General features: G+C 33.1%; 1 protein-coding gene and 1 long non-coding RNA gene across 2 annotated transcripts; one reads left to right on the top strand and one right to left on the bottom strand.

Moving 5' to 3' along the window:
• The first annotated feature begins 311 nt into the window (after positions 1 to 311).
• On the top strand, positions 312 to 9,190 carry LOC101247065 (folate-biopterin transporter 1, chloroplastic). Its single transcript, XM_010328371.4, has 9 exons — positions 312 to 678; positions 3,450 to 3,679; positions 4,081 to 4,145; positions 4,225 to 4,387; positions 5,928 to 6,076; positions 6,177 to 6,422; positions 6,504 to 6,672; positions 6,768 to 6,860; positions 8,356 to 9,190. Exons 1-9 carry the CDS (start codon positions 420 to 422, stop codon positions 8,647 to 8,649), a joined length of 1,668 nt encoding a protein of 555 aa, XP_010326673.2. The 5' UTR covers positions 312 to 419; the 3' UTR covers positions 8,650 to 9,190.
• A 529-nt stretch (positions 9,191 to 9,719) lies between these two features.
• Positions 9,720 to 11,372, bottom strand: LOC138338327 (uncharacterized). The gene is made up of 2 exons (XR_011211791.1): positions 11,193 to 11,372; positions 9,720 to 9,966 (listed from the first exon to the last, which is right to left on the bottom strand). It is a non-coding gene; the product is annotated as an uncharacterized lncRNA (long non-coding RNA).
• Between the last annotated feature and the right edge of the window lie 4,232 nt (positions 11,373 to 15,604).

The following is a 15,604-nucleotide window of genomic DNA, read 5'->3' as shown; positions in this document are numbered from 1 at the left end:
ATTAATTGAGTTGGACTTCTTTGTAAGCTTATTATTTGAGAAATTGAGATTATGGACCACAAAACCAGCCCAAAGAAATGAGAAAATAGAAAGAAGTTGCATAAATGAAGTCCAACCCAATTTTCGGATGATTCGAATTTTAAAGTTTATGAATTCGAATTATTAAGAAAATAATAAAGTAAGAAAATATTTTTAAAAAATTAAGAAATCAATTTTTTGTATAATTTTATGGAAATTTTTATTTGATCAAGGGCAATTTCGGGATTTGCATAGGATATGGGATCATGTTATTTTTGAGAGATGTTCATGAACACAAAAACTAATCTTTTAACTCATTTTATAATCCAATTTCTCATTTAAAAAATCAAAAGTAGATTGTACGAATCAAAGCAGTTTCATAACTAAAAAAATTAAAAATAATGGCTACAATAACTCCCAATTCAATCTCATTCTCAATCTTACCCTCAGTTAATCCTCTTTTCTCCTTCCTCTCCCTCTCTCCAATCCTCTCTCGTTTTCGCCGCCGGAAAACGCTTTCCTTCACCATCTCCGCTGGCTCCTCCCGCCGTAGACCGCCTTTTGAGCCACCGGACTCCAAAATGTCAGTGTCAGTACAGATGCCAGCTGGTTCCGTCCGTCGAGATGCTGAGACTGAACCGCTGATAGATTCTAGAAATCGTGAGTTTGCTACTTAGCTCAATCAATTCTAATTGTGTGGACCTGATTAATTTCGCTTTTTTGATTATTAATTTATTTTTACTTAGCTCAATCAATCAACTATACCTTAATCCTAACTTATCTGTTAGTTATATTTTTGATCGGTATCTTATCCATTATATTTGTTCTACATTTTGCTAGAACTAGGAGAATTCATCACAAGTAGACTAATTTTACCGTGATTGTCACCTTACTGCGACATTCTTCTTTGGTTTAGCTTAGTTGAACTATTAAAAATGAAATTTGAAGTTATTAGCTTTTCTTTCAAGGCTATGTTTTAAAAATAAAGGAAAACTAATTGAGTGATTTAGCAGCTCCAGAATCCGGTTCAAGTGTGTGGTTGTTGATAGATATAGTTTTGAGCTGGATAGAAGGCAATTGAAGATCTACTTCTTAATATCCTGTCCTGGGTCAATATGGCCTTGAGGCAGTGTTACCAAAAGCAAAATGCAAATTAAGTGTGGACTTTAACAAAAAGACACAAATAGAGAAAAAATACAAATATATATATATATATATATATATATATATATATATATATATATATATATGTTTTGAGACAAAAAATACAAATATATATGTTTATTTCAAGTCTAATAATTATAAGTATGAATGTTAAATATATGAACAAATCCATTGAGAAGATATAAAGATTAGTAAAATATCAATTGTTTAGCTTCGCGTCTTCAGAAGAGGCTCATTGGCAACAGAAAGTTGCCTAAAAACCTTGATGACGACACTGAAGTGCACATTATTTGAGGCAAAACACTCAACACATTATAAGCTTCACTTCAGGGGTGAAGCGCGCCTTTGACAACAATGCCTTTAGGTAAATCCATGTTGTCAATGGTATGTATTTCCTAAGTTAATGACTTAATGTTCAGCATTTAGTGCGCTAGTAGGAGCACATTATTCATTCAAATTGAATTGCCCAGATGTCATTCTTATGCATGTGATATGCAAATGAGTTGGTCAGAGGAAGGAAAACCTGTCATGGACAAGGGAATCATGTCTAACAACTGAGACAACTGTTTCTTATTTAGATCACTTGCACATGCTTGTCTGAAGCACACACTTCTCTGAGGCGCATGGCTTCACCCATGAAGCGATAAACTCTCTCTTTGCGTCACTTCATCACTTTCAGCGGCAAAGTTAGCTTTTAATATATTTTTCTTGTTGCTTTGAGCACATAAAATGTAGAAGACCTTGAGAAAAAATTATGAAGTAGAGGAAAGCTCATAGTAGAGGTACAAAATGATAGCAGTAACATTGGTGCTCCCACTGTTTCAATTTATGTGCCTTACTTTCCCTTTTAATCTATTTCTACAAGAATATTACTTTCTATAGTTGGTAACTATTTAATTCCAACATCTCACACGACATGCTTAGGTCCACAAGATTCAGAATGCATTTTGGGACATTTGATGAAATTCAAACAATAGAGAGAAAAAAATGAAATAAAAGCAAAACCAAATATAGTAACAAACAATAATTATATGGATCAGAGAACTAAAAATCTATAATGAATTAGAATAGGTGAACTAAAAACCCATGTCAATCAACTTCAAAATCATTTTAAATTGTGATTAGAAGAAAATCTCTTACTCAGATTAGCAACTACTTTATTTTACTACATTTTTAATTTCCTATTCCTAATCACTAATATATTCTCTAACAATTAGTATATTGCTTCATCATCTACTCTTATGGTTTAATATTGTACTTCTTAAGAGAATGCCTGGGGCGTTGAAACAGTGTGCTATCTGTAATAAAGAGCAGGTTAAGTGACGTGAAGCGCCTAGACTGAGCTTTAAGAGTTTAGCATGTCAAGCGGGCTGTTAACAACTCTGCAACAAATGCAAAAAATTCGTCAAGTCTTTTTGTGATTGCATCCTAAGTTCCATTTAAAATAAACTTTTCATAATTTGGAACTCATAACGATAGATTAGAGTATGATTCATTTCTACAGTGTTGTTGTACAAATTGGGAAGAGTGAGTTGGCATGACCATAAGGAGGTAATTTAACACAGGAAACCAGAAAGAATTATAGATGGATTGGAACTTTTTGCATCTTCTTGATGCTTATCATTGAATTCTCCTTATTTCATCAAAATTATAGGATGAATTAAAAGGATCTGGCTGCTTAAAAGTCAATCTAGAGGAGCATATGATTGTCAATGTCATATTGGATATGCAAATAACTTTTTTCGGAGAAGGATTCTTTAGAGGGTAATTTATAGTTTAGAGTGGAAGCAAAAACTTTGCATCATGGAATTTGAATGCTCTAATATGCTTTATTTTTGTACCTCATGGCTCATGATGTTCAATTATCAGTGACAGCCACATCTGATCGTAGCTGAGAGAGTTGGTGTACCTTAGACTAAACCTAGCAGTCCATGTATGAATTCCTGTGTATTTTTCAGTATAATTTTTAGCAGATCTTGATTTCTTTAGCTTAAACTCTTTTCGAAAAAATTCCTCAAATAACCTCCTTTTCAGTAATATTTTGTGGATTGCCTACTTTCCTGTAAGAATTTGCTGTTATATATCATTTCCATTTTTGGTGCTTAGTATTCAGTAAGTTGTCATCATCATGGATTTAGCACCTATCAATACTCATACATGGTGGCTTATGTCACAATATGAGCTCCTTTTCTACTATTCTGTTTGTGTAGTGGTTCTTTTTTGGCCATCTCAATCTTATTTATGTTCTCCAATATGATCTTGTGCAGGAAAGGGGGATCAACCGACAACCACTATTAAAGAAGATTCTGTCTTGTCCAATAAAAGTGTGCCTCACAAGAACAAATATTCTTTAAGTTCAATCAGTTGCTTTGGAGTTGATCTAACCCCAGATAACATTGCTGTTGCTATGGTATATTTTGTTCAAGGCGTCCTGGGCCTTGCTAGGCTTGCTGTAAGCTTTTACTTGAAAGATGACCTACACCTAGATCCTGCAGAGGTATGTCATCCTGATAGAGTAAATTATTTCCTGTTATTTGTCAATCTTCCTACTGGAACAAAATTGTTTTCATCAAATTCAAACTCCAGATTCTAACCAAAGATGCTTTTAGTATATTTTCCTGGATTCAGGAATCTGATTGTCGTGCTGAATTTAAGAGTTGTTTTGGAATTTAAACTAAAGTTACATTCAGTCTTTTAAAATACAATTCTCTCTCGAATTTAGACTGCTACAGCCGCCAGTTGTTCTTTTTGTTTTACTTAAACTTTCTTTCTATTTTGTTACTATCCCAAAATTCTCTTCCTTCTTCAATGGACCCCTATTTGCACAATTTTTCTCTCTTTTCCCCTCACCATTTTGGTTGAGTCCACAGACTGACACATTTATATGTGAATGACTAGACAGCTGTCATATCTGGTTTCTCATCATTGCCATGGCTCGTGAAACCATTGTATGGTTTCATCAGGTTGGACTCAACTTTTTTTCATCTTTATTCATCTAGCTAGTTAAAGAAAGATTTCATGACATGAGCTTTTCATGTATAGTGATTCCTTCCCACTCTTTGGATACCGGAGGAGATCATACTTGGTACTCTCAGGGCTTCTTGGAGCATTCTCATGGTTTTTGATGGCTACCTTCGTTGATAGCAAGTATAGTGCTGCCTTCTCCATACTTATTGGTTCTCTTTCTGTCGCTTTCTCAGATGTTGTAAGTTCCTTTTGTTCCTAGTTAGTTTCAATAAGTTGAGACTAGTGCTGTTATGTTCATTGCCTAGTTATATTTTGTAACTGGTCTGAACTCCGAAGGTTAATGACAATCTATTTGGCTTTTGACCTTTAGTATTAGTTGAGTACTCGTTATGCTCTCATTTTTGTTCAGGTATTCCATTGCATAATAAAAAACTCTTGCCCATTATACACGAGATTTCCTTGCGTAAATGTGTTTTGCCTTTTGAAAATTTGAAGGAAGTCCTTAGTTGTAACCTTGGCAACAGGGCCATAAGTGAGGCCTGAGACTTAGTCGCACCATAGTATGTTCCAAGTTTTCAAGAACTCATTTGAGAGAAGAACTTATCAAACTAGTATGAAAAAGGGTATCTCAAAATTTCAGAAAGGTTGTCTAGAGTCCACTGGTGCGTCAAATATGTATCACGGTGAGGGCTTTTTCCAAGAAATATCAGGTAGTACACAACTATCTAACTTAAGTTTTTATACCTCATCCTTTGCTGTGTCCCTTACCATGTCTGAGGTTTCATTGCTTGTTCTCAGAAGACATGAAAAGAGAACAAAAGATCACTTGCATTTGTCATTTGTGGTTGTGGGAATATCAAAATGAGAGGAGTCTAACGACCTGCTTATCACTTTGGAAGCACTCTCACTAAATCTTCACCTAGTTGGGCCATGCTGGCTAGCCGTGCCAAATGACTTCTACAACACTCCTAGTGTCTGTTCTACTTTTATTCTGAGCACTCGAGTTTGCAAAGTCATGTGTTTTCTCTCCACAAATGTTGTTGGCGTCTACTTTTACAGTTACTACTTTCTCATGAGAACTACCGTACATTTAGTGAGTGATGATTTTTTAAACCCGAGTGATGAATGGAGCAGAAGTTATGATGCTGCTACTCCTTTTTTGAGGATAAAAATGGCATAAGAACCATGAAGGCTCATGTTCAAATCTTAGTGGAGGCAAACAAAACTCAATAATTTCTTCCCATCTGCCTAAGCCTAGTGGACAATAACTGTTTCTGGTGGCTGGTATCAGATACCTGGTGCAATAGTCGCGTTGTGCACAAGCTTACCTGAACACCACCGTCTTCTCGAAAGAAGGCTTTGGGGTTGCCCGGGTGGGGGCATTAGAACTTATTTTAGACTGAGCCATTTGTAGTTTGTAATTGGATATTCTATGCAAATTCAAGAGTTGTATAGTGTAGTGTGGATGGACTGTATATTCTTGCTTGGACAATGTTAATGATATTATCAGGTCACAGGCTATAGCTCCAACCACTGCTATGAACATGCTGCTGCGTCATCAACTGATGCTTGTGTTGATATCTTGACAATATTAATGTCACTTGGGAATTATTGGACTTGATGTTTGGTTGTTACACATGTTCAAACCAATGGAGTTACTGTCCTAATGAATTTGAGTTAATCTTTTCTTTGTTTGTTTGTAATGTTCCTATTTTTCCAGCTGGTATCTTAATTCTGCACCACATTCAGCTGGCATATGTAATTGAGTAATCATGTAGGTTGTAGATTCCATGGTTGTTGAGAGGGCACGCGGTGAGTCTCAAAGCATGTCAGGATCTCTTCAGTCATTGTGCTGGGGTTCTTCGGCATTTGGGGGAATTGTGAGTGCCTACTTTAGTGGCTCCCTTGTGGAGGCTTATGGTGTGAGGTATGTTACTTCTTCATACTTCTGAGTATCATATGGTTGTGGCCTTGTGAGTAATACTAATGGTCCTGTTGGGTTAATCTAATTGTTTTTGTACCGCCAGGTTTGTTTTTGGTGCAACATCATTACTTCCACTCATAACATCTGCGGTATCTGTACTTGTGAAAGAACAGCCTGTACGAGGCCTAGCAAGGGGAGCTTCTTTAGGCAATGGCTTCATAGAGAGCTCAAAAAACAATTTTACCCAGTTATGGGGAGCTGTTAAGCAGCCTAGCGTTCTACTTCCCACCTTATTTATTTTTTTATGGCAGGCTACGCCACAGTCAGATTCTGCTATGTTTTTCTTCACGTATGTGCTGTTTCAGGTTTGAACTTTTAAATAATATAAACATACATGCACAAATCTAATAGAAGTTTGTCCTGATTGTAGGACAAACAAACTTGGTTTCACTCCGGAATTCCTTGGTCGTGTTAAGCTTGTCACTTCAGTTGCGTCACTTATTGGTGTGGGGCTTTATAATGGGTTTTTAAAGAAAGTTCCTCTACGGAAGATATTCCTCGTAATGACTCTCATTGGTACAGCTCTTGGTATGACACAGGTATGTGTTCCAACATATATTTTCTTCTTCAGCTTTATGATTTTTCTTATGTTTTGGGTCATGATTTACTTCCGAGTATGATTTGTTTGTATTAGGTTCTTCTTGTGACTGGATTGAACCGGCAGTTTGGCATTAGTGATGAGTGGTTTGCTATTGGAGATTCCTTGATTATAACTGTTCTGGGTCAGGTAAATTTTTTTCTTATACTTGAGTGCAGTCTTGCTTAGTTGAAAATCTGCGAAGCATAAATCAAGCATACCGATCAAAATATAATGCAGTGAAGGCTCACAAAACAATTAAAGGATATAATGGCTAACTTCATGCAAGATGAAACTCACTGAACCTACCTACAAAAATGTATTTGGCTTGTGAGAAACAACAACTTGAGAGTTTCTTTCTTTCGAAAACAATTGAACTGGGACATAATGAAAATGATTCAGGGGCGATTACGGCTTTCGGAAGCGGGTTCATTTGAACCTAGTCTTCCCATTTGGAGTACAAATTTACATGTAAAAATAAATTAAAACTGCAAAAAAATATGAACTCGTCACTTTAAAATATAATGGGTTTAATGTAAGAACTTAAAGGGTTGAATCCATAGATCTAAAATCTTGGATACGCCTCTGAAGTGATTATGTAATTTTTCATGTATGTAGAATGTCTCATGAACCAATTAGGTCTCTATTCCAATTAAGAACTATAGCAGCCATAGAGCCAAATAAAATTTGTAAAAATGTACTTGCACATTAACTCTATAATTCTTAGGAATGCTAATTTCAGGTAACTGCTATGAATATAAAACTGTGTATCTAGGACTGCTATGTGATGTATAACTAGATTTTCGTTGGCCAGCATGAGTTTTGATAAGTAGAAAGATAATCTTCATTAGGTTCCATCTTATAGAAACTATATGGTCTCAACTATAAAAGGGCAGCTAAAGGGATTTATCAAGGTCTTGACCGCCCTATCATTAGCTTAAGGTTTTGGTTAGATATTCTATATCTTTTATGTCGTATTAGAGCGAACCTTTTGCAAGAATAGGTGAATGGTCAAAATAATGATTTTTAGATTTCTCAAAACCAAAGTTGAAAGTACAAAGGAGGAAGCTTTCACCACATTGATGAAGCCCCACTACGTGCTGGATAAATGTGAAACAAATAAAAATGGTGTATGACTTTTTAAAGAATACAAAAACTATTTAAGAACAGATCTTTTGGTGTCTTTTAGGCGAACGGTTATCTGATTAGAGTACTGAGGGAAACATAAGCGTTCATTTTAAATTTTGGTGATGTAACCTTCTTTTAGCACATCATATACAAATTTCGAAGATAGCAGTGGGTGAACTTGGAAAAATGAGTGAAAGCTTACATCCAAACTGCCATTTGATGAGATCGCTTATTAGATAGATGAGGGGAAGAAACATGGGTGTTCTCTTTTGGGTTTTGGCAAGTTAGCTTTTTATGGCAATTCACATAATCTGCTAGAGTATAGCAAAGGGTAAACTTGGCAAATGCTTTGAAGTCCGTTTCCTCAAGTTCCATTTTGAGTCTAATGTGCTCCTGCATTATCTTCTAATATATGTATGTACAACTGAAATTGAATCGTGAACGTTTTTCTAACATAGAGTTAAAGAGTATTCTGGCAACCTCTTTATCAGCATTGTCTGACTTGTTACCTTTTCAGGCATCTTTCATGCCTGTTTTAGTACTAGCTGCAAGAATTTGTCCACAAGGAATGGAAGCAACTCTTTTCGCGACCCTTATGTCCATATCCAATGGAGGGAGTGTTCTTGGAGGTCTAATTGGCGCAGGTCTAACCCAGGTATTTGGTGTCACCAAGGACAGGTTTGACAACTTGGCTTTTCTGATAATTCTCTGCAATCTCAGCTCTCTATTGCCTTTGCCCCTACTTGGTCTTCTTCCTGGCGATGAACCAGATACAAAAGACAATACTGATATTGAGATGAAGTCTAATTGAATTCTTCCCTGCTGTGCAAATCCTGAATCTGCCCAAGTATCTCTGAAGCTTTTCAAGAAAACAATAGGAGTGAATACAATTGTAAATACAAATACTAATATTAAAAGACTAAAGATACGAGTCATGTTGTCAATTCATCACACCACATAAAAGTTTAGTGGATTAGGAACTTGTTTAAGCATGAGATAGATCTTGTTCCGTGATCCAGGCAGGACTTTGGTATAGTTGTAAGAGCATTATGCATGATGTGCGGGTTAGGCACATGTCATGAGTTCGGACCCTCCTGTAGACAAAAAAACTGGTGTTTAAGTGGAGTAGGATAGAGGGGCAAGCTTATCATCTATCAAGTTTCGAACTTGAGCCATGTTGATCTTACATATGTCTTTCTGGATGACCCTCTTAAGTCTTGAATGCCCATTGAGGAATTGTTATTCGGCCTTGCTGTTTATCGACCAGCTTTTGTAATCAAATCTTAGCTAAAAGGTATTGAACATTGATTGTCCTGTATTAATAATGATATTTTCAATTTTCTCCTATCAAACGAAGCCAACTTAATACTTATTAAGAATATTATATAATATAAGTTCAATGGAACATTAACTACAAACACAAATAAGCAAAAAATTGAATTTATTATGACCACCAAGTCCATGACACATTGTTTTCTTTGGGTTTAAGTCTGCACAAATTTTATCTTTTGAGCTATGTTTCATCGAGCTCTGAAAATGCGTTTGTCTTATAAAACTCTTCATTTTCTTTTCCACTCAAAAGTAGTATTCGCTCTAGTATCATGTACACCTCATCCTCATCCGTAGAAGCTTGTCAATCGCGAGTAGGTGGTTGTTTGACCTGTCCCTTGTAAACATGGACTGATAAGTCATGTTATGTTGACCAAGCATGCATAGATGACATGTGTCGTATATTACATGTAATGTCCCGAGACAAGCATGCGTGAAATATGGCACATGTCATGTCTCTGGACACCTTTTCAAATTGTCAGTCGTCTTATCATTTACTTTTTCATGCAGTATCATAATTATAATTTTTCACTGAAAGAATTCAATATAATATATGATCACCTGATTTTTCTACTTTTTATTAAAACGAGGAGTTATTAAGTGTCTTACAAGATTATCTACCCATAAATTTCTCCAATACATTTTAAGTAGCCCTTTTGTCTATTAAACTCAACTTAACAAAAAAAATATTTAATCGACAAATATATTTATCATTGAGATTGGGAAATTTTCTACTACAAGAAAACCTGTCACGTGACAAATTGATAGAAGTTCACATGGGGATGGCCTCAAAAGGTTCCTACAAAAACAAAACAAATTACAATAGTGTAGTCACATCTCAAAAGGCCCAATAATTTCCACCAAATTCAATTCAAAATCCATTAGTCATCTATTTAATATTCACGTTAGAGTCCGGCTAAATTTAAATTTACACAGAAAAATTCTACGTTAGAAGGTAAAAGTGCTCCTTAACAAAGGCGACTTCATACTCAAGGGGTACTCGAACTCGAGACCTTTGATCAAGAACAAGTGAATACTTATTGTGTTACTTTCATTCTTTAAATAAAATAAACATAATTTCCACAATAGTCCATTTCCTCATTTTTCTATTTCAGCCACTTTGCCCTACAAATCCTTTTCCAATTTCTAATTGGGTTCTTCTCACCTTTTCTATGATTTCTCATCATCATGATATGGAGTTTCTATTTTTGCCTTGCTAGTTGCTACAATATGTTGATGTCTTTATACAATTCTATATCATTATGCATGATGACTTTAGCATGAAGCACAATTTTCCTTTCCCCTACCACATTCGCGAGACATTTAGTAGCAATAAATTTTCCTTTTAACGATAATATCATTGTAAAAATATATATAACAGTAATTAAGTCAATGTTGTTGCGTTTAGAGTCCGTAAAGGCTTTAACAATATTTTTATGATGTGCTAATCATAAATACTAATATTATCTTATTGTCGCTAAATATAACATAACAATAATCATATTATTACCGTGATAATATAACACCAAATTATTCAATTACACAAAATCTTTATTTATTTAATGATCAAAGGATTGAAAATATTAAAGATATAAAATCTATAATTAACTCTCAAATTACATGGAGACACATAGTTTATTTGTGATTTAGGTTCACTTTGTGATTTTAAGAATAATCCCACATGGAGACACACCTTTATATGACTCTTTTATAAGTTGCACAAGCAACTAAATTAAGGAGAATAGTGGGTATACTTCCTAGTTTATCAAAATGGTAGAGTTTTAATGGCCCTCCATGTGGTAATTGATGCACAAATAAGGACATGGAAAATAAAAATTGATCAATGCTTTTGAGAGGTTAGGGGCAAGCAATATTTTTTTGGGTGAATGATCGAACTGTTATAAACATGTTTAGCGTCTAAATTACATAATTTTTGCCTCTTCAATCTCTATACTGATTTAAATTATGTCACACAAATTACTAAAATGGTCAAAGAATATAAATACTATCATTAAAAAATTGTACCTGTTTCCACATATGAATGTAAGATTGTCTCTCTGATTGATAATTTTTGGATAAGTAAAAATTATCTGAATCTACCAATATGGTAAGATTCTTCAATATTTGTTTTGTCCACACCCAATATCCCAAAAGTAGTCACATGGGGAGATGGGGAAGTTGGAAGTTGGAATAGTTGTTAGACCCTCCACTCCAATCATTGAACTACTTTATTAATTAATAACATAAAGTTCTTGACTAGAACTATTAATAAGAATTTTTTTATAATATAAGATGTAAATATACAAGTATAATACTAAGTTTCTAGCCAATCACTTTAACCCTTACCTAACAATAATAAGATTCTAATCATTTATACAATATATATACTTAGCAATCACAAGTGACTATTCTAATATATCAACTTAAGATAATCAAAACACTACTTACATAAAGTATTTAAGTTATATACTCTTAAATGATTATCAATGTGATTTAACATATAATAAAAATATACTTAATCACCATTTTTTAATTATTATGAATATGTAGTCGCTATTCTTTGGGTACACATAAGTAAAATTTCATTCCTATGTAATATCTCGCAAACCATATATAACAACGAGCTCGATCAAAAACGCAAACCCTTGCTTTTGCTGGCAAGGGATTTCAAATTTGAAAACTCTAATATGAAAGTCTCAAGCCCAAATCGTGGGCCACACGGAAGGGTAATTACCATTTATTTTAGGGATTAAACAATGCTGTCAAATAAAGTAATCTTTAATTAATTTTTATACAATATTATTATATAACAATTTTTTACATTAACTTAGATGAGAACATATATACTCCATTTATCATTAATGATATTTGTTTTTGATTAGCCACTATGGCACTATCGGTTGGTGCAATGATTAGTGATATTATAAGGAGACCTTATTAGAAATGATTATGATAATTGATAAGGGAATAAAACACTTGATAAAGAAGAATTATTTGATGAATAATGTTGTTGAAGTTTCATAATGCACCATATATATAAGTATCTAATATATATATAGTTACTTGTATTTTACTGCAAAATGATTATGGTGTATTCTTTATTCTATAAACTCTCTAAGAATCAAGGCTAATTAAAGAGTGAGTTCAAGAGTTCAAATTGCCAAGGCATCTTTTAATTAAATTAATCAGTCAAAAGTAGGAGACCCCAAAAGTAACAAGGATATATAATAGACAACATATTAGAAAAATATGAAATTTATCGATAATTTCTAACTAATTCATCGTTAATAACCTAGTTTCATCTTTAAAGCCCTTATGCACGGTCACCATCGCCTCCCCCCCCCCCCCCCCACCTCTTGGCAATCGACCAGCCAACTAGGTTAAGTAGTGATATCGGGGCTAGGGATGGAGAAAGGTGCCGATAAAAACATATTCAAAATTTAAATTTTATAAATTATAAGTAATTCTAAATCAACATTTGCAAATACTAATAATTGAATTTATAAATTTAATATTTACTATTTTTTTTAAAAAAAATAAATCTCTTAACATATATATATAAAAAATCAGAATCAAAGTTATTAAATTCAGCTGAACTATATATTATCCTCTACATCTGCCCCCTTGATGTTAAGAGGGAGATATGCATGGCAGGGGATGGGTATGCTATTAAATTATCTAGATTATGACAATTGAGTGCGATCTAGCATAAATGTATGATGTATTTTTTTTATCGAAATAGTGATAGACTATCGTGAACTCAATAATTTTATGTAATTATATTTTTTAAATAAAATTGATCGATAAATATACAAGAATATTTAGCTTGAAAACCAGTTGGTTTGGTTATTATTGAATATTAAGTTGATTTGTTATAAAAACTCATAAAATTTAAATTCTGAATCCGCCTCGATAATTAATAAATTTCTTTCTTATTCTGTCTTAGTTTATTGAATTCATTTTCATACCAGATATGATAATAGGTGTGTGGTGAGAGACGTGACCTAAAATTGAAGTGGGAATGAGGGTAGTTGGTTAGTAGAATTCTTGGTTGGGAGGGAATTGTTCAAAAAGATAGATAATTATATCCAAAAAGCATGTGGGAAGCCATGTGAAATGCACTAAATACATAATCATCCATTAATGAAAGTTCAATTAAATTAACAAAGGTTATTCTAGGTGAGAAATGATTAATATTCTGAACAATGGATCTAGAGCTAAATTCCATCTAATAGGGATATTTTTTAAGATAGAACCAATTAACTCCATTATGTCTTCTATGAGAAAAAAGAAACTAAAAGCCAATATAAAAGACAATTTTGAATTACCAAATTGGAAAAATGAAAGTCGTGACTAGTTTGACATATTACTTAATAGTCAATGAAGTAGATGAATATTAAAAACTTGGGTTCAAATTTCATAGAGGCAAAAACATAAGATAATTCCTTCCTATCTATTCTGGACCTTAACGAAGAAAGTCATCCTGTACCTATGTTAGAAGGAAGTGGCGAAGAAGGGACGAGATTCTATATATGAAGAAGTAAACACAGGAAGAAGCCGATCAGAGGTTCTACATCTACTATATATATATATAAGTAAAAAGTAATATTAACATTATAAACAATGTAATTTCTATCAAAATAGGTTCATCTGAACTCCATTGATCCTATCTAACTCCACCGCTATTGATAGAAGTTAACAAATAATTCATGGATCAAATTAGTCGATGCATGCGTGTTGGCTTATGGACAAGGAGAAATGGAGAGGGAATTACAATGTGGAAAATCGAACCCTCGCTAATAAAATGAGAGTTTTGAAAACCATCCAAATAAACTATTTATTAATTTATTTGAAAATGTTGCAAATATATATCGTTCGTCCAATTAATTTACTAAAATGACCATAGTATACCTAACCTATAAAAATCGATGTTATATGTTGTGTATAGCTACGTATATTATATATGAAATATTCATTACTTATACCCTCTATACACATTTTATTAATAGATGATCGAATAATTCAGATCCGTAATTATTTAAATAAATTCACATCCTTCATATACAAGATGACTAGACCATAGTGTTGAAAGTGCTATATCTAGAGTCCTAGACCTAGGAATATATATACATATATAATATGTAGAAAAACTTATAGACCCCTCATAAACATTGATGGAGGAAACTGTGTTGGCCACTGAGTAATGCTGGTTGCCTACTAGACAAGAATTCACATGTTTACAATCCTAGACAATTACTACACTGTTTTATGTGGCTATAATGTTTTGTTTTTTTTATTTTTCATAGAGAAAATATATATACTATAGTCTAGTAATATGTGATGTCTCTCAAACCTGAGTAACCCCACATGTATATAAATTTGGCAATTCTTTGTCTGTGGACCAAAATGTGTTACTTCCTTCAATCTAATATAATTTCTGAATTTTGAATGAGGTCCTTTTATTTCTTTACTATAAGATAACAAACTTTAGCCATGACTTAGGTTCAATAAAAAAATAAATTGAAGGAGAGGTATCCAAATATATTGATTAAAAACAAAGGATATATATGCATGCATTTATGCTTGAAAGATTCTCCATTTTTTATTTTGTACGATACATGCTTGAATTTAATCGAATTAATTTTTCAGATAGTCATATCACTATTGAAAAAATAAAAATAAAGAAAATATTTTTCTGAAATCTTAAATAGTTATAATTATTAGTTAAGTGATTATGACAAAATTTTACCTGATTTTATATTAACTGTCATTTCAAATGTAGTTTTCTCTAACTATAGTGTCGTTATGGTAGATATACAAATTATCTTAATTACAAGAAGTCAAGTCGTGGTGTTGCTAAATTTGGTAATTCATCTTGAAATAATTTTTTATTAAATTTACTTTTTCGGGAAAGATTGATAAGATATATTTCGAGGAAAGACTCAAAATAGTCCCTCACTTTTGGGTTAAGGCTCAAAAGTGATTCTTCAGTTTTCACATAGAGCACTAATAGTCTCTCATGTTTTCTTTATCAGCGCACTTTTGGTTCTCCCTAAAATTTTTTGCCTATTTTAACATTAATTTTCTCCAAAATTTTATACAAGGAATGTCCGATCGTCTTTATATATATAATAGAAATAATAAATTTATCTGAGAGGTGATAAGAAAAACACATTGTTCTGTTCATTAGATATTACTGCAGCTAAACAAAAAACATCTTCACATATATGACTTTGCAAGAAAAGAAAAAATTGTACAATTGCACGTGAAATTATCGTGATAAACCTCTCGATTTTACCTGCAATACGATTTCTACTAAACAAAACAAAGTTTTTTTCTTCTCACATTCTTTCATATGGAGTTGTTATTTCTACTAAATATATAAAATGACGATTAAACATCTCATACATAGGTTATGGATAAAATTAATGTTAAAA

This window comes from Solanum lycopersicum, chromosome 9 (assembly GCF_036512215.1).
Source record: "Solanum lycopersicum chromosome 9, SLM_r2.1".
NCBI lineage: Eukaryota > Viridiplantae > Streptophyta > Magnoliopsida > Solanales > Solanaceae > Solanum > Solanum lycopersicum.
This window is presented reverse-complemented; position numbering and strand designations above follow the sequence as displayed.

Coding starts and splice junctions, on each gene's coding strand:
- LOC101247065 (XM_010328371.4), top strand. CDS start 420: ATGGCTACAATAACTCCCAATTCAATCTCATTCTCAATCTTACCCTCA. Junction 679..3,449: donor GCTGATAGATTCTAGAAATC/GTGAGTTTGCTA, acceptor GATCTTGTGCAG/GAAAGGGGGATCAACCGACA. Junction 6,423..6,503: donor TCTGCTATGTTTTTCTTCAC/GTATGTGCTGTT, acceptor TCCTGATTGTAG/GACAAACAAACTTGGTTTCA.